The sequence below is a fragment of the Budorcas taxicolor genome, chromosome 7 (assembly GCF_023091745.1).
Source record: "Budorcas taxicolor isolate Tak-1 chromosome 7, Takin1.1, whole genome shotgun sequence".
In the NCBI taxonomy this organism is placed as follows: Eukaryota; Metazoa; Chordata; class Mammalia; order Artiodactyla; family Bovidae; genus Budorcas; species Budorcas taxicolor.
The window spans coordinates 60243530-60268082 of record NC_068916.1 but is presented as its reverse complement, the minus strand read 5'-3'; the positions used below and the strand labels follow the sequence as shown (position 1 = coordinate 60268082).

The window sequence follows — 24553 nt, the reverse complement described above, 5'->3', positions numbered from 1 at the left end:
CTGATCTAAGAGTAAGGGAGATGCTGAGAAACCGCCCCCCACCCCTTGCAGCCAGGTACTGTGCCTGAAGCACATCATTCAGTCCTTACCGTCTAATGAAATAAGTGCTGTTACTCCTGTTTTGAAAGTCTCATTTCATGTGGTGTATTAGTTTGCTATTGTTGTCGTAACAAAATACCACAGACTGGGTGGTTTAAACAATGGAAATGTATTTTCTTCTGGTTCTGGAGGCTGGAAGTCCCCAAGCCAGGTGTCAGCAGTTACTCTCCTCTGAGGCTTCTCGCCTTGGCTTGCAGGTGGTGACCCTCCTGCTGCCTCATCACATGGTCTTTCCTCTGTGCACCTGCATTCCTGGCATCTCTCCCTATGGCCTAATCTTCTCTTCTTATAAGGACACCAGTCAGATTGGAATAGGGCCCATCCTCCTGCCTCATTTTGACTTATCACCTCTTTCAAGGCTCTGACTCCAATACAGCCATATTCTAGGGAACTGGGGGTTAGGGCTTCAACATATAAATTTTCGGGGGATACACTTGAGCCCATAACCCTCCAGGTAAATGGGGAGGCTGAGGTTCATACTCAGGGAGGCTGAGTCTAGCCGCGGTGCTGTCATGCTTCTGCCACAGCTCACAGTGGTGCCCAAGCAGGCAAGTCTTCACAACCCAGCGCAGCAGAGATGTAGCAAACAGGAAGTCCTTGGACATGATGTCCTGGGAACAGGCTTGTGGAATACGTGAGTTTTGGCTCCCTGAGGTGGGGTGGGGTTAACTCGGCCCTGCTTGATTGTCAGAGTACTTGTGTTTTCTTTTCTCTGAAGCATCTTCAGATTTTTTTTCCTTTGGTTTTCTAAAGAACAGTCATCATGAAGAGACTGAGGGAATACATGTCTTTCCTCTGCTCTCACTTATGTTGAAGGGAACAATAATTGGCAAAGTGGAATTCAGGCTTGTGGTGAATATGTAAGGTAGGTTTAGATGTGACTCAGGCCAACATCGGAGAAGGCAATGACACCCCACTCCAGTACTCTTGCCTGGAAAATCCCATGGACCGAGGAGCCTGGTGGGCTGCAGTCCATGGGGTCGCTAAGAGTCGAACACGACTGAGCGACTTCACTTTCACTTTTCACTTTCATGCATTGGAGAAGGAAATGGCAACCCACTCCAGCATTCTTGCCTGGAGAATCCCAGGGACAGGGGAGCCTGGCGGGCTGCCGTCAATGGGGTCGCACAGAGTCGGACACGACTGAAGCGACTTAGTAGCAGCAGCAGCAGGCCAACATATTTGGAGAGTTATGAATTGATCTGCATTTGTATTAAAAGCATAAAGTTGGTCTTTATTTGATACTGATAAATAGAAAAGTCAGGAATAAATCAATTGAAAGAAAAGTATCACATAAATAGCATTAAGTAAATATTAATAAATGATGAAAATTGTGGAGGTGGTGTTTGAGTGACTGAAATTTGGGAAACACTAGGACAGCTTCCCCCAAGGAGGAAACACTTTTGGACATGGGCATAGATGTCACCTTAATTTTTTGACCTGATTCATCCGTACATTTGGCCCTCACTTACCTCAAGGACTAACCATGGGCGCGACTGCAAGCCTTTGGTTTTTCTGCCTGTGCTCCTGTGCCAAAAATCACATTGGAGGCCAGGTGAAGAGGCATGTAGATGCTTGGGTGATAGAGGCCAGCCCTAGTCGTCACGGCTTCTGGATTTTATTTATTTAGTCTTGCTTTAGGGCTTCTGAATAGCTTGGTAGTGGCTCGCAGCTCTGTACGTAAAAGCAGATGTTTATCACTGTGTGATCAAGAGTTTTAGCAACTTGACATCTGATGTGGAATGAAGTATTTAAAATTTAATTACACATGGGGCATTAACAGAATTGGCATAACTTTGGAAGCTCACTTCATAATTGCTGTGAATTTTAGCAGTACTTTGTTGCCCTTGAATTCCAAGCCCTTCTTCTCCACATTTGGCTCCATTCAGTGGCCAGCTGCAGCTGCTGACACCGTCCACAGCCGGTCCTCGGGTTTCCGCACCAGGTGACGAACAGCTCTGGGCGCAGGAGAGCTGGCAGCTTGTCCTGTTCTGCTCAATGCTCAGTGGGTCTGTTTCTGTGGCTGCAAAATGCAGCCATTGCCTTGTCTTTAAGCTCTAACCTTCTGTGATTTCTGTGGTCCCTAGTTTTGAGTTCTGCTTTATTAATGTAAGGTTGCCCTCCAGTGTCCAGAGAAGTCATGTGCACAGGGAAAGGGCTCCCTTCTAGAACTTCAGGAAGTCAGACACAAAATGTTGCCATCCCTGTCCAAAATAGAAAGATGGTTTAAAGCAGGACTTCTCAAACTTCGCTATGTGTGTGAAGCACCCAGCGGTCTAATTAAAATATGGGTTTGGATTGAGTAGGTTGGGAGTGGAGCCTGAGATTCTGCACTTGACACAAGCTCCCTGGTGGCCCCAGTGGTGCTGGTTGGGGACCACACTTTGAGCAGCTAGACTTAGAACATTTCTCCCTGCTTCTGGTAGGTGCAGTCACAGTGCAAGCCAGATGATCTTCATGTAGCCTGCGTGACTGAGAGGTGTCCTTCCAGGCCCGTTGCATGTTCTGGTCTCTGCCTGCCCTCCAGCTCCCCTTCCTTTGCGTCTCTCCGTTGTATTTTGGTTCTAGATACATCAAGCTCTTAGTCACCTCAGTGCCTTTACATGCCCTGCTCTCTGTGCCTAAAATGCTCCCATCCCCGCTTTTCCCTTGGGCACTTTGTTGTCATCCTTCAGTCAGAGCATGAAGTGAGTTCCTTTCTGCTCCTATTTTCTGGTGCCCTGTTTGTGTCTCTGTGGCAGTTAACCTCATGTGCCATCTCTTTTTCTGTTCACTTGTTTACAGTCTTGTTACCTCTTTAAGACGAGCTACAGGAGAGCTCACACCTGATTTGCACACAGTTGTGTCCTTAGTGCTCCTGCCTCACAGCAGATGCTCCATAAATAAATACTTTCTGAGTGTGTGTGTAGCCAGGGGGCAAGGAAACATTCTTGAGTTTCCTTTTATACATTTTAGCCACCTGTCTCAAGGGGCTGTGATGGGGGTGATACTTAGAGGAATCATAGAATGAGAAGTCAGGAAAGGAGCTCCTTTTAAGCCACATTTCATCATCATAGACGTCTAAATGTGAAAAAAAGTTTATATCTTAGAATGGATGAAATAAAGTAAGTCTAACATTTCTTACTTATGTCACAAAACAAACTTCATAGAACTTCTTGTAATGTGCATTGCGATTCTCTGAGGGGAGAGAGTGACTGTGGTTGAAGCCCTGTGATCGCTTAACCCAGAGGCCATTCCCCATCTGCCCTGTCTTTCTTCTTTACCAGAGGGCATCAGCCTCCTACTATTGAGTCTGAAATGCAAAAAAACAGATATCAGCTGTTTTTTGCTACAAGAGCATGGGCCTGTCTTGTAGGTCTGCCAGCAGAACCTGCAGAGAAGCCTACTGAGGACTTCTGGGAAGCTTTGTCTGCTTAAAAGAAACACACAGAGGGAAATTTCTGTCCTGTTTCTCAGTGTGATTGTGGCAGGACATGATGCCTGGCACCACAGCAGCCTCTTCTAAACCTGAGGAATCACACCTGAGGATGATGGAGTGGAGCAATGCCAAGAATCTGGGCTCCCAACAGTATCACTGAGCTGCTGAATTGACTAGCCCTGCACCTGGGACCTCTTTCTAGTTGGCAAGGTAATGTGTTCTCATTGTTAAAGCCACTTTTAAGAAGGTACTTAAAAAAAAAAACGTATTTATTTATTTAGCTGCATCAGTTCTTAGTTGCGGCATGCAGGATCTTCATTGTATCGTGGGGGGGATCTTTCGTTGTGGTGCACAGATTCTCTAGTTCTGGGGTGTGGGCTTTCGAGCATGTGGGTTCAGTGCTTGTGGCACTCAGGCTTAGTTGCTCTGAGGCATATGGGATCTTACTTCCCCAATCAGGGATCAAACCTGCATCCCCTGCATTGCAGGGTGGATTCTTAACCACTGGACCATCAGGGACGTCCCTAAGAAGGTACTCTTGCAACTGAAAGCATCCTACCTGATAAGAGTGGTTGACCTGATTTCTTCAGTCAGAGAGGTAGGAATTGGCTCCTGGCACCACCACAGTTATTATGCATCCTCTTTAAAGCTGCTTCCTCCTCTACGAGATGCAGGTAAGAATAATGATACCTCTTCGGTTGTTAACAGAGGCTTAAATGAGATGATGGGTGGAAAGACCTTAGCATAGAACTTGGCACATTTCATCAGCTATACTCCAGTACAAAGTAAAAAGTTTAGTAATAAAAAAGAACTTGGCACACTCTTGGTACTTAATAATGAGGAACTATTACTATGATTATTTTTAAATTGAAGTATAGTTGGTTTACAATATTGTGTTTGGGGTGTATAGCAAAGTTATTCAATTATATATAATATATTATTTTTTATTCAGATTATTTTTCATTATTGGTTATGACAAGGTATTAAAGTTGTTCCCTGTGTCATACAGTAAATCTTTGTTCCTTATCTATTTTATACATAAAATATGTGTCTATTAATCCCAAACTACTAATTTATTTTTCCCCCCAACTCCCTTTCCCTTTTGATAAGCTTGGGTGTTTTTTAAAATTATATTTGTGAGTCTGTTTCTGTTTTATAAATAGATTCATTTGTATTATTTTTTTATATTTCATAATAAGTGATATAATATTTGTCTTTGAGTTACTTCACATGTTGCGATATTCTCTAGGTCCCTCTGTGTTGCTACAGTGGGCAACATTTCATTCTTTTTTATGACTGAGTAATATTCCATTGTGTTTATGTACCACATCTGTTTTATCCATTCCTCTGTCTGTGGACATTTAGGTTGCCTCATGTCTCTAACTATTGTAAATGGTGCTGCAGTGAACATTGGTTGCATGTGCTTTTTTTGAATTATGGTTTTCTCTGGATATATGCCCAGGAGTGGGATTGCAGGATCATATGGTAATTCTACATTTAGTTTTTAAGGAACCTCCATACTGTTCTCTCTAGTGACTGTGCCAAGTAATACTTGCAGCAACAGTGTAAGAGGGTTCCCTCTTCTCCATGCCCTCTCCAGTGTTTATTACTTATAGATTTTCTGATGATGGCCATTCTGACTGGGGTTAGGTGATACCTCATTGTAGTTTTGACTTGAATTTCTCTACTAATTAGTGATGTTGAACATCTTTTCATGTGTCTCTTGGCCATCTGTCTGTCTTCTTTGGAGAAATGCCTGTTTAGATCTTCTGCCCATTTTTTTGATTGGGTTGTTTTTATGCTGTTAAAGCCTCTTGAGCTGTTTGTAAATTCTGGAGACTAATCCCTTGTTGGTCACACTATTTGCAAATATTTTCTCCCATTCTGTGAGTTGTCTTTTTGTTTTGTTTATGGTTTCCTTTGCTCTGCAAAAGCTTTTGAGTTTAATTAGGTCCCACTTGTTTTTGTTTTTATTTCTATTAGTCTTGGAGATGGATTGAAAAAGATAGTGCTGCAGTTTCTGCCAGTGAGTATTTGCCTATGTTTTCCTCTAAGAGTTTTTTACTGTCCAGTGTTACATTTAGGTCTTCAGTGTACTTTGAGTTTATTTTTTCTGTATGATACTGAAGAGCATTGTGATTTATTTATTTATTTTTTCCCATGGAGCTGTCCAGTTTTCCCAGCACCACTTATTGAAGAGACTGTCTTTCCTCCATGGTATAGTCTTGCTTCCTTTGTTGTAGATTAATTGACCAGGTATGCATGGTTTATTTTTGGACTTTCTGTCCTGTTCCATTCATTTATATTTCTGTGGGGTGTTTTGGTACCAGTGCCATACTGTTTTGGTTACTGTAGCTTCGTAGTATAGTCTGAAGTCCAGGAACCCAATTCCTCCAGCTCTATTTTCCTTTCTCAAGATTGGCTATTCAGGGTCTTTTGTGTCTCCAGATAAATTAAAAAATTTTCTAGTTTTGTAAAAAATGCCATTGGTAATTTGATATGGATGACATTGAATCTGAGATTGCCTTGGGTAGTACAGTCATTTTGAAAATATTGATTCTTCCAATCTAAGAACATGGTGTATCTTTCCATCTGTTTGTGTCCTCTTTGATTTCTGTCATCAGTGTCTTATAGTGCAAAGGTCTTTCATTTCCTTAGGTAGATTTATTTCTAGGTATTCTTTTTGAAGTGGTGATAAATGGGATTGTTTCCTTAATTTCTTTCTCATCTTTCATTGCTAGTGTATAGAAGTGTAACAGATTTCTGTGTATTAATTTTGTAACCTGCAGTTTTACCAAACTCATTGATGAGCTCTTGTAGTTTTCTGGTAACATCATTGGAATTTTCTGCATAGTATGCCATGTACAAACAGTGACAATTTAACCTCTTTTGCAATTTGAAGTCCTTTTAATTTTTTTCTTCTCTGATTGCTGTGGCTAGGACTTCCAAAACTATGTTGAATAAAAGTGGTAAGAGTGGACATCCTTGTCTTGTTCCTGATCTTAGAGGAAATGCTTACAGCTTTTTGCTGTTGAGTATGATGTTAACTTGGAGAAGGAAATGGCAACCCACTCCAGTGTTCTCGCCTGGAGAATCCCAGGGACGGGGGAGCCTGGTGGGCTGCCGTCTATGGGGTTGCATAGAGTCGGACACAACTGAAGCGACTTAGCAGCAGCAGCATGATGTTAACTGTGGGTTGTTGTATATGACATATATGTCATATATGTTGTTGTTTATTTGCAAAGTCACATGGAACTCTTTGTGACCCCATGGACTACAGCACTCCAGGCTTCCCTATGCTTTACTGTCTCCCAGAGTTTGCTCCAACTCATGTCCATTGAGTCGGTGATGCCATCCAACCATCTCATCCTCTGTCACCCCCTTCTCCTGCCCTCAATCTTTCCCAGCATCAGGGTCTTTTCCAGTGCATTGGCTCTTCACATCAGGTGACCAAAGTATTGGAGTTTCAGCTTCAGCATCAGTCCTTCCGATGAATATTCAGGGTTGATTTCCATTCCATTTCTATGGTTTGATCTCCTTCCTGTCTAAGGGAGTCTCAAGAGTTTTTCTCCAGCACCACAGTTCAAAAGCATCAATTCTTTGGCACTCACCCTTCTTTATGGTCCACCTCTTACATCTGTACATGACTACTGCAAAAACCATAGGTTGGACTATACAGACTTGGGATCTAACCATAGCTTTGCCTTTATTGGCAGTGATGTCTCTGCTTTTTAATATGCTGTCTAGGTTTGTCATAGCTTTTCTTCAAAGGGTCAAGCGTCTTTTAATTTCATGGCTGCAGTCACCATCTGCAGTGATTTTGGAGCCCAAGAAAATAAAATCTCCCACTTTTTCGATTGCTTGCCCATCTATTTGCCATGAAGTGATGGGACGGGATGCCATAATCTTAGTTTTTTGAATGTCGAGTTTTAAACCAGCTTTTCACTCTCCTCTTTCACCTTCATCAAGATGCTCTTTAGTTCCTCTGTGTTTTCCTGCCATTAGGGTGGTATCGTCTACATATCTGAGGTTATTGATATTTCTTCCAGCAATCTTGATTCCAGCTTGTGATTATGTTGTGTTATGTTCCCTCTAAGTCTACTTTCTGGAGAGTTCCTATTATATGTTAAAGGGTTTTTCTGCATCTATTGAGATGATATGATTATTCTTCAAAATTTTTTGAAGTGTATCACACTGATTGATTTGTAGATTGAAAAATCCTTGCATCCCTCGGAGAAATCCCACTTGATCATGGTGTAGGATCCTTTTAATGTATTGCTGGATTTGGCTTGCTATTATTTTGTTGAGGATTTTTGCACCTATGTTCATCAGTGATATTGGCCAGTGATTTTCTTTTTTCATGGTATCTTTGTCTTATTCATTGCTTTTATCTTAGTGTTTATCTTGGCAATTCAGTTGTCTGGTTTTGACTGGTTCCTCTTTATAGTTTCTAGTTCCTTGTTACAGTAATGTGCATTTCTGTTGATAATCTTTCTTAATTCCTTTAGCATTTTTATTGCCTCCTTCTTGAACTTGGCATCTAGTTGACTGGAGAGGTCTGTTTTATTGTTCTTTCAAGTGATTTTTCCTCTTCTTTTTGTTTGTTTTTAATTAATTTATTTTAATTAGAGGATAATTACTTTGCAATATAGTAATGGCCTCTGCCATACATCAGCATGAATTGGCCATAGGCATCCATGTGACCCCTCCCTCCTGAACCCTCCTCCCACCCTGCTGCCCACCCCATCCCTCCGGGTTGTCGTAGAGCACTGGTTTCGGGTTCCCTGCATCATACATCAAACTCCCACTGGCTATCTGTTTTACATATGATAATGTATATGTTTTAATGCTATTCTCTCAAATCATCCCACCCCTTTCTTTCTCCCACTGTGTCCAAAAGTCTGTTCTTTGTGTCTCCTTTGCTGCCCTGCACGTAGGATCTTTGGTACTATCTTTGTAGATTCCCTAATATATGTGTTAATATATGATATTTGTCTTTCTCTTTCTGACTTACTTCACTCTGTATAATAGGCTCTAGGTTCATCTACCTCATTAGAACTGACTCAAATCTGTTATAGTTGAGTTGTATTCCATTATGTATATGCACCACGACTTCCTTACTCATTCATCTGCTGGTGGACATCTATGTTGCTTCCATGTCCTGCCAAGTCTGCCAAGTCGCTTCAGTCGTGTCCAACTCTGTGCAACCCCATGGATGGCAGCCCACCAGGCTCCTCCAGCCCTGGGATTCTCCAGGCAAGAATACTGGAGTGGGTTGCCATATGTCCTAGCTATTGTAAATAGTACTGCAGTGAACACTGAGGTACATGTGTCTTTTTCAGTTATGGTTTCCTCAGTGCATATGCCCAGTAGTAGGATTGCTGGGTCATTATGGGAGTTTTATTCTTAGTTTTTAAAGAAATCTCCATACTGTTCTCCATAGTGGTTGTATCAGTTTGCATTCCCACCATCAGTGTAAGAGAGTTCCCTTTCCTAAGCATTTGTTGTTTGTAGACTTTTTGATGATAGCCATTCCAACTGGTGTGAGATGATACCTCATTGTAATTTTGATTTGCATATCCTCTAATAATGAGCAATGTTGAGCATCTTTTCATGTGTTTATTAGCCATCTGTATGTCTTCTTTGGATAAATACCTGTGAAAGTCTTCTGCCCATTTTTTGATTGGGTTGTTTGTTTTTCTGGAATTGAGCTTCATGAGTTGCTTGTATATTTTGGAGATTAATTCTTTGTCAGTTGCTTCACTTGCTGTTATTTTCTCTCATTCTAAGGGTTGTCTTTTTAGCTTGCTTATAGTTTCCTTCATTGTGCAAGAGCTTTTAAATTTATATTATTTTAAATAGGTCCCACTTGTTTATTTTTGTTTTTATTTCCATTCGTGAAGGATCTTGCTGTGATTTATGTCAGTGTTCTGCATATGTTTTCCTCTAAGAGTTCTACAGTTTCCGGTCTTACATTTAGGTCTCTAATCCATTTTGAGTTTATTTTTGTGTATGGTGTTAGAAGTGTTTTAATTTCATTCTTTTACATGTGGTTAACCAGTTTTCCCAGCACCACTAATTGAAAAGATTGTCTTTTCTCCACTGTATATTTTTGCCTCCTTTGTCAAAGATAAATCTTTGTCAAAAATTTGACCTTGGTCAAATCCATAGGTGTGTGGATTTATCTCCAGACTTTCTATATTGTTCCATTAGGCTGTATTTCTGTTTTTGTGCTGGTGTTAATGACTGTAACTTGGTAGTATAGTCTGAAGTCAGGCAGGTTGATTCCTCTAGTTCCATTCTTCTTTCTCAAGATTGCTTTGGCTATTTGTGGTCTTTTGTGTTTCCATACAAATTGTGAAATTACTTGTTCTAGTTCTGTAAAAAATACTGTTGGTAGTTTGATAGGGATTGCATTGAATGTATAGATTGTTTTGGGTAGTATAGTCATTTTTACCATATTAATTCTTCTAATCCAAGAACATGGTGTATCATTTCATCTCTGTGTTGTCTTTGATTTCTTTCATCAGTGTCTTATAGTTGTCTGCATATAGGTCTTTTGTTTCTTTAGGTACATTTATTCCTAACATGACTGAAGTGAATTAGCAGCAGCGGCAGCATTCCTAAGTATTTTATTCTTTTTGTTGCAATGATGAATGGGATTGATTCCTTAATTTCTTTCTGATTTTTCATTGTTAGTATATAGGAAAGCAAGAGATTTCTGTGTATTACTTTTATATTCTGGGACTTTACTGTATTCATTGATTAGCTCTAGTAATTTTCTAGTGGGATCTTTAGAGTTTTCTATGTAGAGAATCACATCATCTGCAAACAGTGAGTTATACTTCTTTTCCAATCTGGATTCCTTTAATTTCTTATGATTGCCGTGGCTAGACTTCCAAAACTATGTTGAATAATAGTGGTAAGAGTGGGAACCCTTGTCGTGTTCCTGATTTTAGAGGAAATGCTTTCAGTTTTTCACCATTGAGGATAATGTTTGCTGTGAGTTTGTTATATATGGCCTTTATTATGTTGAGGTATGTTCCTTCTATGCCTACTTTCTAGAGAGTTTTTATTATAAATGAGTATAGAATTTTGTCAGAGGCTTTTTTTGCTTCTTCTAAGATGATCATATGGTTTTTATCTTTCAGTTTGTTAATATGGTATATCACATTGATTGATTTGCATATATTGAAGAATCCTTGCATCCCTTGGATAAAGCTGACTTGATCATAATATATGATCTTTTTAATGTGTTGGACTCTGCTAGAATTTTGTTAAGGATCTTTGCATCTATGTTCATCAGTGACATTAATCTCTAATTTTCTTTTTTTGGTGGCATCTTTGTCTGGTTTTGGTATCAGGGTGTTCTTGGCCTCGTAGAATGAATTTGGGAGTTTTCCTTCATCTGCACTTTTCTGGAAGAGTTTGATCAGGATAGGTGTTAGCACTTCTCTAAACATTTGGTAGAATTCACCTGTGAAGCCATCTAGCCCTTGGCTTTTGTTTGTTGAAGATTTTTGGTTACAGTTTCGATTTTTGTGCTTGTGATTGGTCTGTTCATATTTTCTATTTCTTCTTGGTTCAGTTTTGAAAGGTTATACTTTTCTAAGAATTTGTCCATTTCTTCCAAGTTGTCCATTTTATTGGCATGTAGTTGCTCATAGTAGTCTCTTATGATCCTTTGCATTTCTTTGTTGTGACTTCTTTTTCATTTCTAATTTTATTGATTTGAGTCTTCTCCTTTTTTCTTGCTGGGTCTATCTCTTGCTCTTTTAATTGGGAATAGGTTCTGTTTTTAACTTTACTTAAATTTATCTTTGTGAATTTAGGAAAAACAGTTACCTACTGTGGTCTCAAAGGACTTTTAATGTGGAAGTGTCCTTGTGTAGACTGTGTGAGTCCATCATTTTTGGTACGAATGCCAGCCATGTCTTTTTCGGAGTGGAAATTATTCCTTTGATAGTGGGTGTGATTGGTGGTGTGGTAACTAGAGTGTGCACTGCAAAGTGTGGGGAGTCCTCTGCTTAGTTCTGTGGCTGTCACAGCCCTGTCGGGGGTGGAGTCTGCTCTCCTGTTGTTGAAGCAGAAGCTCTGATGATTGGGTTCAGTAAGGCTGCACTGCCCTTAAGTGCATGCTCTTTCCCAAAGGATATGAGTGCTGAAGCAAGTGACAGAGAATCTCTGCACCACCTGTGCAGGTGTCCTTGGTTTTGCCTAGGAGTAGCCCAAGGCCATGTTCCTTTCTCCGTTGTGGTTTTCTGAGACCTAGTGTTAGGCAGGTACTGGGGGCCAGGGCACTGTGGCTGCAGAAATTGAAGTGGTTGTGCTGCCGCTTAGCACCTGGGCTTTCGAGGTGATAGGACCCTCCCAGGGCTTGTCTACCCCAGATATGACTCCCAGCTGTGGTGTGAGGTAGGCAGGACTGGAGTGCTCCCACTGGAAAAGGAACAGCTGTGTTCTCCTCTCCAGGGTCTACTGGGGGGGTCGTGTGATTGAGGTTGTGCCATCTCGTGTGCGCACCAGCACGGTCCGGTGATGCTGGACTTGCTCCTGGGCCCACTCCTTGGAACGGGAGCCCTGATAACCGGCTCTGACATCATCCTCGACCCTGTTGTGCGTGGGCTTGCAAAGTCTGCACCGCTGGAGCTGCTTTCCTCTGTGAGCATGCTGGCAGTGGGGGGTCTTATGGTGGACTGTGCCCTGTGGCAGACACTGACAGTGGAGGCCCAGGCCACACTCCAGGCAATCTCTGCACAGCTGGACTGAGTTCTCTCCCAGGGGCCATCTGCTCAAGGCCAGGTTTCAGCACCTAGCTGCTGTGCATACCAGCAGCCCTGCCCAGATGGCATTTTGGGTTGACAATGTGAGGTCATGGTAGCCATCAAGTGCTGGTCCCTCTTTGCCCCGACTGCTAGCAAACCAGCACACACACGCTCCTTGCAAGCAGAGACCAGGCCCCTTCAGCTCCCTGTTCTGGTGAACTTCCCAGCTGGCAAAGGTGGTTTCCAGGGTGAGAGAACCTTTCCTCTTTCATAACTACCCCCCAGGGGTGCTGGCCACTTCCTGATGCCTTATTTTTCTTTTTTGTCCTACCTGGTTGTATGGAGATCTTTCTTGCAGCTTTGGTTGTATAAGAGGTCTTCTGCCAGTTTTCAGTCGGGTTCCTTTGAGAACTGTTCAACATTTACATGTATTTTTGATGCATATGTGTAGGGAAGTGAACTTCATGTTCTACTCTTGATCTCCTCTTGTGTTTGTCAGTAACTGCAACACTGATTCAGATGAAGTCAAGTGTAGAGGTGGGGGATTTCTGGCTTACTGAGGATGAGAACTCTGATACCGTGCTTCCCCATCTCTAGATTTACTACCTTTTGGAAATCGTCAGCTCACATGGGTCTTACCACCATAATTATTATTTTTTTTAATCATAGAAGCCTATTCATAATTGCAACAACCTCTTCCATCCTCTAGGACCCTGCATTCTGCAGGAAACAGTTTGGGTAATGCTTACCTGGTCAGACTTTCTTATCAAAGGAGAAACCGAGACCAAGAGAGGGCTTCTCTCTGATAGTTTTATTTTGAAAAATGTGCATGGTTCAGCCTCTCCCCATGTCACTCATTTCCACTCACATGAGAAATGACAGAAGGACACGAGTCTGGGTTGAAATTATGTGCATTTATGGGAAACAAAGATATTCAACAACAATAACAAAGCCCTTCAATCTCTCCAAGTTCTTAACCAGCAATAATGAGGCAGTTTCAATGATTGTGTCTGGCTGGGGACTTTTCTAAAAGGGTCAGGACAGTTGAAAGACATTGGCCAAAAAGAGAAGATGCAGAAAGGGTGGACATTTTAAATGAGAGTATATTAGACCTCCCTTCTGGCCCTTCATCCTATCACCCTTTCAGGTTACAGTCTCCTCCCTTCAGTCTCCTTCACCTTCCTGAACTTGGCTTAGATGCAGTCTCTTCCAGAAAGCTGTCCTTGGTCTGCACCAGCTGCATCTGCTTTCTTAGTAACGTCCACACACTTTCTCATGCTGTCTCCTATCACTTTCTGCCTCACATCTGTCGTGTTTGAGTACATGCCTTATGACACCCATTTTTAGTAGGCATGCCCCTGAGATTGGGCCCCAGGTTGATGATTCTAGTATTCCCATTGCCCTCCCACATTAAGTGCTCAGTATACAGCAGGTGCTCAGCATCAGCAGGTAGGTGCTCAGTGAGGATTTGTTGAGTTGAAGTCAGTTCTACATTTGCCACAACACATAACCTCTTGAGAGTCATAACTCATTTCCACTTCTTCATCCTTCCTTCACAGTCTGACTCAAGCCATCTCCAGGAAGGAACAGACCTCACCATCACCAACTCATGGTTGCAGATTTGGGGAGGGGAGGAGAGATGGTTAAGCTTTCATCCCTGTTCCAGAAGGCAAGGGGGCAGGAAAGGCAGCCACTGGGGAAATCAGGATGACCATGAGTGACGTTGGCCAGTGCTCCATTTGGAATCTCATAAGCAGTCATTCTTCAAAAGTTTCCCCCGTGAAGCGTGGCCACCTTTCCAGTGGGAGCCGAGGACTGGTGGGGGTGTGGCTGGGCTGCTCTACCAACCCAGAGACCAGACAACATAGGCCAGGAAGCTTCCTTTAGGACGTGGTCTGTATTACCTTTGGAGGGGTGTGTTAGAGGTTGTCTGTCTAGTTGTTCGGTTGGAGCCGTGGTGGGAACATTAGCCCTGTGGCAAGTTGTCAGGCACATAGATTGTAGTAAGGCTGAAAAATACAGGCTGCAAAAATGGGCCTCTCCTCCTAAGGGGGAGGGTCCGGAAGTTCTGGGAGCAATGAGGGAGGGTCCCCAGGGGTCCTGCAGCCCTGGCACTAACGGCGTCCTGCTGTCTCCTGCTCCCGGCTCCCACTTTCTCCCTCGGGTTCTTCATGTAGGGGCCAGGCACGGGGCCATGGGAAGTAATGATGCAGAAAAGGGAAGTGCTTTTTCTTTTCCTACCATGAGTCATAGACTTGGACTAGAGAGAGGTGAGGATTAAGGATAGAAGGAGGATTAGAGAGGTGAGGATTAAGGATAGAAGGAGGATTGAAGAGGCGAGGCGAGGCCAAGGCCCTATCCATTTGTTTATTTCTGTAACGAATAGATGTGAAACCCACATTTCTAGCTGCATCACCCCCAGACAGCACTGAGGTCCTAATGGGGGGGGGGGGCGGAGAAAATTCTTCAGGGCTCTCAAAGGTGTTCAGTGACTTGGGGAGAACGCTGTGGATCCACCTTGAGAAGGGCCCCTCTGGGGCCAGTGAAGTGTGAAAACTGCACAGTCAGCATCCTCCCTGGAGGTTGGGGGAAAGAGCCGAGAAGCAGAGAGAAGAGAGACTCCTTCAGGCACCTCTTTTAGGAAAGAGAGTTGGACCTTGGGGGACTCAAGTCAGGACAGATGTTTCAGTATAAAAAGGCTCCCCAGTAAAAGGATGGGAGTCCCCACAAATTCCTTCCCAAACCCCATTGCACTTAAAAAAGAGAAAGTAAGGAGCATAAAAATATCTTGATGATGTGGGCTTGCCTGACGGTACAGAAAAGCAAGTCTCATGGCAGGCAGTGTGTCCCATTACACAAGAGGATTATACCGAGCTTCAGTATAGAGATTTTACATATATCTTTATATAAATGCATATATATTTATAGAGCCTCTGCCTAGAACAGCCGGGCTTGCTTCTTGAGTTCATTCCTCTTCCAGAGGGCCAGCCGGTCAAACTCGGAGATGGTCATGCCAAAGACCTGGTAGAACTCTTCCTGGGACAGATGGCGCTGGAAGAAGAGGGGAGGAGACAGAGGGAACAACGAGGACATGAGAGGCAGGTAGAGGCAGGAGTGGCTCCTGTACGTTTCCTCTGGTTCTGCTGTGCCTGGCACAGTGCCTGACCCACGGAGGGTGTGTGATGAGTATCTGTCGAGTGGATGACTGTGAGTGAGTGTTTCCTGGGAGGGACCTCTGTAGTTGATCTGGCTGGAGAGGCTTTCTCTACCCAAGACTCAGGCGGGACTTCCTGAGTGCCTCTCAGTTGGCCTCCCCTTTCTGCATCCCTGCCCCATGCACTGTGTCCAGGAGTGTGTATGCATAATGTTACTGCTGTCTACTTTGGACAGAAAAGGAGGCATGTCCAAGATTTTAGGGTGTATTTCCTCTTAGTAATAAGTTTACCAAAAGAATCTGGAAGGTTTTTCCTTAGGTCAGTGAATGAAAAAAAAAATTCCTCTCCCGATTTCTCCATACCATACTCTGTTATATGAAAACAAGTATGCCACATAAAGAAACATTGTTCTTGTCTTAGTGGATTTTTTAACCCCTTTTTGCCTGTCCTTTCTCCTGTCCCTTCTGAGCAGAGTTGAAAGTTGATACAACTTTGATTTCTAAGCTTTGAGTTAGAAATATATGGCACTTAAAATGTGGCAAAATGTAAACAGTTGGTGAAGGATAAATGGATCCTCATTTTGCTATTCTTGAAACTCTTCTGGAGGTCTGAAATTTTATTTTTCAAATAAAATTTGAGGTCTGACATTTTATTTTTTAAATAAAATTTATGATTTTGTTTAAAGAGAGAATTAGATGGCCTATATCCTGCCTGAAAGCTTACTGCATTCACTTGCTCTTGTTACCAGTTATATTAGCTCATCAGGTATTGAAGGAAATTGAATGAGAATTATGTGTACAGCCACATAACAATTAACCAATTCTCTGGCTTGTTGTCACTGTGAATGAATGTTTTTGCCACATTTCCAACACTTTCTTTAGGTAAAGGTAACTTTGATATTTTTGTTAGATATCATTGGTTATATATCATACTTTTGTTAGAGATCACTGGTTATATATCTCAGTTGATTTTTTGGGTAATTAGTATTTAACCCTACCACCAGTTACCTATATTGCATTTTTATCATGCTCATATGTACGTTCACCCTTTTCTCCTTTAATTCTTCCGACCACTCTGAAAACCAGGAATTATTTCTACCCAACTGAAAAGTGAGAAAAGCAAAAGTCAGAGAATTAAAATGACTTGCCCAGGAGGGAGGGGAAGCCACTAGGTAGGTAGCAGAACTGAGTCTAGGGCTCCTGACTCCAAATGCAGTGTATGCCCACCACCCTCTTGGTCAGTTTCAAAAATACACAAAAGAGAGAAAACAGCACAATTCACACCCATGCCCCTCACCCAGATTCAGTGACCATCAGAATCTGCCACATTTTCTTCTTTTTCGTCTCATTAAGTGTCTTAACTCTAGATACTGGCACTTCACTCCTACATACAGCAGCTGGCAGCTCCAAGCATACTGGGTATTTATTTTCTTACATAACCACAACAGCATGGGCAAGAAAAAAATGACACTTCCACAGAATTACCTAATAGTTGTCCATAATAAAATTCCCCCAATGGTCTCAGAAGTATCTTTTTAGAGCTGGTCTGTTTGAATAAGGATTCAGGCAGCACCCACATGTCACATTTGGTTGTTAGACTCCTTCAGACCCCACCAGTCTAGACAGTGTCCTTCTTCTTTTGTTCATGCTATTGACTTGCCCAGATCTGTTTTACTTTCACTGAAGTGCTGAAAATATGTGGATATGAGAACATTCTCTGCCCCTTCCATAGTAAAGCCTGAGAGGAACTGTAATTTAGTCTAATCTGTTCTTTTTCTGTTGTTGGAGAGTGATGGTTACTATTGATTCCCTAGCTGGCTTTCGCCACTGTGTTAAAAAATCTTTAACACAGTATAAAGGAATTAAGCCGAAACCACTCAAGTAGCCACTGTAGGACGCACTGAGGAATCTGAGGCTTTCTTCTCTCTGTTGAGGGCCACATGGAGTCTCCTTTCTCCTGAGTTCTCAGAGCATTTAATGGCAGCCTGTCCACTTGACATCCATCACAGACTTTAATGCATAAAGACTGTGTGCACGGGCTTTAGAGCCAGGCAGATAGGAGTGTGTGGCCTTGGACATGGCACTTTCGACATCACTGAGCCTCAGTGTCCTCTCGTGACAGTGGCAGCGTGCCAGTGCCTGCCCTCATGGATCCTGTGCGGATGACTGAGATGGTGAGGGCCATGCTCTCGGCACAGTGACTCCCCGGCACTCTCGTTAGTGCAGGGATCTCTTCACGTGTCTGTCGCACAGTGTGGCCTAGTCTCCATCTCCTTTGATTCATCTCCTCCTCGTCCTCTGGCCCCGGCCACACTCACCTCCTGCTGTCCTCCAACATACCAGGCTCACTCCTGTGTCAGGGCCTTGGCGGTGGCTGTTTCCCTGGCCCAGAATGTGCTTCCTTTCTATAAAAGCATGGTTTATACTTCAAGTGTTTGCTCAGATGTCATGTTTTCAACAAGCTCTACTCAGACCTCCCTATTTAAGCCTGCAACTCACCCCTCCAGCTCCCAATCCACCTCACTCTGCTCTCCTCTTACCCCTTCCCCTCAGCCCTGTTACCTCCCAACACACTATTATTTCCTTATTATTGTATCATTTCCTTATTATTGTATCATTTACTATATGTCTCCTCACATGAGAACACCAGCTTCAAGGGGGCAGGGGTCCTTGGTTTGTTCACTGATAACACTGCAAGCACCTAGAGCAGTATCTGGTATATATAATAGGTTTGAAGAAATATTTATTGTGCGAATAAGTATCTATACTTTGAGCTCCCTGAGGACAGAGGGGTCTCCTTCTTCAGTGCCCACCCTGAACTGCTGCTGCAGGGTCTCTAGCCCTCAGCTCAGGCTACATATCAGACATCCCTGGGAACCTCTGAAGAACACTGATGCCTGAGCTCCTTCCCCACACTGCGATTTAATTGGACTTGGGTGGGACCCTGTACTAGTATTTTTAAAAAGCTCCTCAAGGGATTCTTAGAGAAGGTTGTGTTTTCCTGGGTGTCTAGGAGCAGAGCAGTTGGTCATCCAGGATGAACCAGGCTTGTGAACATTTTCATCCCTAAATGCTGGCTCCTCTGAGCTGCTGAGGGAGCTGTCCCCGTCAGCACCGGCAGACACTTACATGGGGAGAATCACCAGCTTCTGTCCCTGCTACCCCAGCCTGCTAGAGCTGGAAGGACTCACAGAGCCTCCTGGCTGCCCACACCCCCCTCCTATGGCTTCAACCTTCTACTCTGGGCAGATTCCTTAGCTGTCAGGTCAAGGGTGTCCCAAGAAGTGCTGAGCCTCCTCTCTTACAAGCCTGCATTCAATTCCACAGACAACTCCTGACCCTTCTCCTAGTCCAGGCCCTGTGGTAGATGACAGTGTGTCAGACAGAGGAGATGGATGGCTTGATGAGCTGATGCAAAGGAGAAAGGTACTGGGTCTGTGCTCTGGACAGACGGCTGGAGGAGGCTGGAAGAGAAGGTGAGTGACACACCCTGAGGAAAGCTTTGGGGAGGCTCTGGGGCACAGGCGTCACTAGAATGGAGCCCTGAGGAGTGAAGGGGCTGCTGAGATGGAAAGGGTGTTCCAGGGAGAGGCAGGGAGGGAAGGGACAGGGGGTACTTCTGGAGTCGGTGTAAGCAGGGACTGGAACTCCACGCCCAGTGGACTGGACGGCTCGAGAGCCCAAGGCCATGCTCAGGCCTCGTCTGTTCTATATCGCTCGCTGTTGCTCCTCCCTCCTTGTCCACCTGGACCCGCCCACCCCAAGTCCATCCAGTTCCTCCCTCTCCCTGGAGGCCTGTGTCAGCACAGCCAGCCTTGTGGTCTTCGAGTAACAGCACAGAAGCTCTGGAGAGCTTTCTACTCAGCACACTGCTGGATCCCATGTCAAGGGCTCCGTGTGTACTGCCTCATGTATGTCACTTGGCAACCTGAGGGAAGCATGACAATCACCCCTTCTTACAGAGGAGAAAGCCAAGGTTTGGAGAGGGGCCAGTTTGTCACGTGGCCAAGCTGTCCACCTAGGGATGGTAGCATCAGGGTTGGAACCTAGGGAGTCCTGCCCGAGACTTGCTTATATGTTTACCCTCTGCAGAGAACTGTCCCCATCCTTTCCCACTGCAGGCACTGGTTTTCTATACAGTCCTGTGTAACGCCAGTGCTGTGTTTTACCTTAGCACACAGGCTGCAGGCCCTTGAAAGGCAGGAACCAGATTCAGCTCCCCTCTTACGTCTGCAAAAGTATCAGCCCAGTTTGGAGACACGCTATAGCTGTGCATTACAGATGCTAACTGAATCAAGAGGCTGCACAGAACAGCAAGGAACAGCCTGGGCTAAGGAAACCAGGTAGGAGTCTCTGCTTTTTCAACCAGCTGTGTGACCCCTATGTCATTCATTCTGTCTGTCCCTCCCGAGCTGGGTTAGACCAGTCAATTTCTGCAAGCACTTCAAACCCAGAGGCTCCTGCTCAGTTTCTGTACCTACCTCTAAACGTGTCCGGTCCACATCCTTGGGCAGTCGGTTTCTCCCTCTTGTGGTCACCAGTAGCAGTTCATAAGGGTAGATCTGAGGAGAGAGGAGGGGGTGTTTGTAGGCTGGGTGAGGGTGGTGGCTGCGATCCCTCTTCTATCCAGGAAGGGCCAGAGATGATCAAGTCTGGAGGAAGCACTGGTGCATCCTCTTTGGGGTTTCCTGGCAGCCTCAAGACACTGTCTCCCAAAGGCAAGCCCCCAGAGTCCTCGGATACTGCCAGGGATGAGCGTGGTGTGGGAGCAGAAGGGTTCCTGCATGTGAATGTCTCATATCTGTGATTGGCAAGCCTCCAGGAAGGTCTCTGAGGCCTGGGGGAACTGTCTGGTTTCAGGAGGCAAGAGATGTAGGGCAGGATTCAGGGAAAGTGCCCAAGGAGGGACCGGAAATGCTAGTCCTGAGAGGACCCTTGGGGTTATTTGTCGATGTTCCCTTCCCTGCATAGACAGTGCTGTCATCTTCCCGCTCGTCCCCAGTGTAGCAACTTGCAGGGTCCCAGAGACCCCCAGGGTCTATGTATCTTTACCTTGTACTCTGCAGAGAGAAAAGAGACACACAAAAAGTAGAAACCATCAGTCTTTGCTTTGCATCCCTACACTGGCTTCTGGTATAGAGACCCTGTCCTTATTGAATTCATCCCAAATCAAGGCTGGTTTGAATACAATGGAGAAAGGGGTTGGGCTGATCCAGGGACAGGTTTTTAGAGATATTTAGAATAGACATAAGAAGAGCCTGGGGGCCATGAAACACATGGGTGAAGTCCTTCATCTTCCAGGGGGATTCCTCCAGCGTTTGATGTGGACCTGCCTGAGCCTGCTTACTGGAGCCAGATGAGGCTGGTGGAAGAGCATCACAGCGTGAGGCTCATGGAATTTTTTCTGGGAACAATGTGTCTGGCTCTGAGTGTTTCCCTCCTCCCAGGGACTGGCAGGCAACTCCAGCTCAGCAGTACTGGGAGAAAAGCAAGCACTCTGTGATGGCTCTGGGAATCCAGATGGGACAAATGGCCTGGAGATCACCCAAGGCCAGGGACCTGAGAGGATGAGGGAGGAGCGGGGGAAAAGGGAGGGAATGGGAAATGAAAGGGAACTCGGGGTTTAGATAGAGCCCAGGGTGGGGCCATAATCGTTTGTCAAATGGGCCGTTGTGAGCAGTGCATGATAACGAAGTCCCAGGAGAGGCCCACACTAACCTCGCATGCCCCAGTTGACGGCGTTCATGCTGTCGTAGTGGAATAGGTCTGCGCTGGGTGTCTGCAGGGGAGATAGAAGCAGGGCTGGCCTGAGGTGGGCTCACCTCTGCCTCACTCAAGTCCCCACCCATCTCCAGAAAGTGGACTGGAGCTGGTGGGACTTGGCGCTGCCTCAGAAACCTCAGTCTCAAGTTGGGATGATTTAATTTGCTGCCATGTGCCTAGGCCTGGCACATAGTAGGCACCCGTAAATAGGCATATACTGGTGAACTGCAGCATATACTTTCTTTCATTACTCAAGTATCATTTTTTCTATGAGATCTACCCTGACAACTCTATCTAAAATTATAAGTCGCCCCTTCCTCAACTCGCCACCCTTCTTGTCCTGCTCAGCTTTCCCCTTCCTTCCCACAGCACTCACTACCCTCTGCTGCTGCTGAGTCACTTCAGCCGCGTCCGACTGCCAACATAGTGTAAGGTGGTCTGTGTGCTGCGTGCTGCTGCTTGCTTTCTCTTTCTCCCTGCAAGAATACACGCTCCAAGGGCAGGGGTTTTTGCTTGATTTGGTCACTGGTATTCCAAGCACCCAGAGCAATGCCTGGCATACATCAATGGCTTTCAGTATAAACATCTGTTCACGAACAAATGTCCAGGCCCTGGGTGTGTTGAGGACAGGGTCTGTCTGTCCCCTGCTTGGGAGAGGGGATGGTATTAACACCAGCCATCACTCTTCCATGGAGCTCTATCCCTTTTGTGTGCTTAACCCTAAAATCATCTCTTACACAGTTAAGTCTCCCACTTCTGTCCTTTGCAGTCTCTTCTCTACACAAGGAGGAGCCCATTAGAAATCTGAGTTGGATGGTGCAGCACACCCGCGGAAACCTTCTGAGTCTTTACCAGCGCTGGGCCCTAATGACACCTGTCTGGCTTCATCTCCACGCTCCCTCCATCCCAGCCTCGTGTCCTCTCCACCGAGGGACTCTGACATGGTGCTTGCCTCTATTTGGGTGGCTCTTCCTCATCTTGGACAGGTGAGGTCGTCCTTCCCTGCACGCAGGCCTTTGTTTAAATTCACCCCTCCTTTGACCTTCTCCAAATACACATGACTGCTGACTTCAAGTCACACATGCACTTACAGGTCACCTGTCTCTCCAGCTAGAATGTGAGCTCCATAGGAGCAGCAAGTATGTTCACCGTAGGACCCCCAGCATCCTGAACAGTGCTGGCCCTTGGTAGGTGTCAGTAATGAATGTCTGTCTTAATGTCCCTTCCCTCCCCCATCCCTTGTCTAGTCACAGAGCCTCTCCTTTTGCCAACAAGCCATTTTTATTCCCTTTCAGTCCTTAAACCAACTCAGCTTCCATGAAAGTTTTACGCTGTAGGATATCTAAGAGTTTGGACGGCTCCAGGCCACAGCAGGTGAGTCAGCTGGCCTGAGCTCGAATCCTGGCTCAGCACTTTCTAGGAATGAGAGCTCAAGCAGGTCACTGCACCTGTCTGTACCTCCATTTCTTCATCCACAAAATAGCTTATTAAGAACAGTAACTACCTTGCAGGGTTATAACAAGTGAGTGCTTGTACAGTGCTCAGCGTGGAATAATTGTGCCATGAACACTAGGGGCTCCCAGCCCTCCCATGGGGGCTCTTTTGTCAATGCACCTCTAGCCCTAAAGCCTCTGTCTAGGTTTCACCCGTTTGTCATCACCAACGAGCGGATGCAGGAATTGTGAACTGCTTGGGGATAATGTCCTCAGTGCATCCTCTCTTACTTACCCTGTGCAGCCCGTTTCTTCTGTAGGCAGGCAGGGAGGCAGATTTAGAGATGAGGGGATCTGAAAAGGAGCCAAGACAATTACCAGAAGTCCCAAGCCAGGGTTTCCTCTCCCTGAGGTCATCTGGGCAAATGGCCAGGGTTACTCCCCACTTTCATAGGAAGGGGCATGGACAGGGGCTGCCAGCTCCTTCCACTGCTCTCCAGGCTTACAACTGACCATCTCAGGGGTGCCTCACCCTGGCAGAATTCAAGGCCACCCCGAAGTACCCACTCACAGAGTCTTTTGGCCTTAAGTGCTCACATGTACACTCCTATGATGGACCCATGTGTCCTGGCCACAGGGTGGTTCTGAACATAGGCCCTGGGATTGGAGTCGAGCTCAGAACTCAGACAGGCAGGCTTGCACATGGGTGGAAGGTGCGTATGCTCGCTCTTTCCTCTGGGAGCTGTTGGGCACAGCAGCCCTGGTTCCAGAACCAAAGATGAAGGCCCACCATCTGACAAACACACGGGGTGGACTATGTCAGATGAGGACTGTGCTGGAACACCCATGCTGAATGCTCATCACAGCTCAGGGGGCCCTGCAGCTGACTCGGCTCTGGCCCTCACGCAACATGATGGTCTGAAGGTAGGGTGGGCAGAACATACCGCTGTCGGCCAGGTAGTGGGACCGAGGGGCTGCAAGAGAGAGAAGTTGGAGGTCAGTGGAGTGACAGAAACAGCTCTCATTCCTGGGCCACCCTGGCCGGCAGGGCGGAGGGCGTCTTCAGTGCCTCTTCCCACTGGTCAGCTTCTAACTGCTGCACCTGCAGCAGGTCCTCCCTCCTCAGGCCAGCCCAGAGCAGGCGCTGTGTGATATTCGCTGCACACATGCCATTGAATGGAGCTAAATTTTGACCAGCACTGATAGAATGCAGAGCCCAGAGCCAGGGGTTGAAAACAGTGCCCCTCAGTGGTCAAACAGGGAGACAGCTCATCAGTTCATCCCGGCTCTGCCATTAATAGATGCCCAGCTTCAGATTAGTAAACCACGCTTATCTGTAAGATAGGGAAGGACAGTGTCTCCTTTATAGGGTTCTTGTGAAAGATAAAGGGCACCATACAGTAAATATCAGCACGGTGTCTGACAGATACAAACCCTCAATAAAACTGGCTTTATCATCATCACTACCACAGTCATCTTCGATCTCACCTGGAATCAGGTGCAGTACATACAGCAAAGAGGGGAAAAAGCTTATGGCCTGAGTGTCTCTGTGTTGGGTCTGACTTTGGGCAAGGGGTCTCTCCTCTATGAAGTGGGTGGTAATAATCCCTCTACATTCTGGGTCTTTGTGAGGACCAGGGCTATAGTGTATCTGCAAATGCCCAGCACACTGGATTATGATTGGTACCTTTGTTTATCCATCAGATATTGAGCTGAGACAGGACTTCCTGGCAGGACTGAATCCCACAGGGCTAAGCAAGAGATGAGGCAGGCAGAGTCGTGTGTGGGTCCAGGAACAGGGAGGAGCCTCTCAGGGCAGAATGCTTGAACCAAGCCTCTGATTGTACACTGCCAGTGATGGAAGGCTCAACTACCTCAACAGTCAGCCCTGTTTATCTTCAGACTATTAGAAGAGTTTTTT

At 45.3% G+C, this 24553-nt stretch overlaps 1 protein-coding gene across 1 annotated transcript in view; it reads right to left on the bottom strand.

The window, feature by feature from the left end:
• Positions 1-13177: 13177 nt before the first annotated feature.
• ABLIM3 (actin binding LIM protein family member 3) overlaps positions 13178-24553 on the bottom strand; it is an 87328-nt gene continuing 75952 nt past the window's right edge. The window contains exons 17-22 of the mRNA XM_052643546.1: positions 23577-23606; positions 22928-22986; positions 21155-21215; positions 20489-20496; positions 19918-19998; positions 13178-15333 (exon numbers count right to left, since the gene is read on the bottom strand). Coding sequence (XP_052499506.1) covers positions 15220-15333; positions 19918-19998; positions 20489-20496; positions 21155-21215; positions 22928-22986; positions 23577-23606 — 353 coding nt within the window. The 3' untranslated portion in view covers positions 13178-15219. The remainder of the gene's footprint in view (positions 15334-19917; positions 19999-20488; positions 20497-21154; positions 21216-22927; positions 22987-23576; positions 23607-24553) is intronic.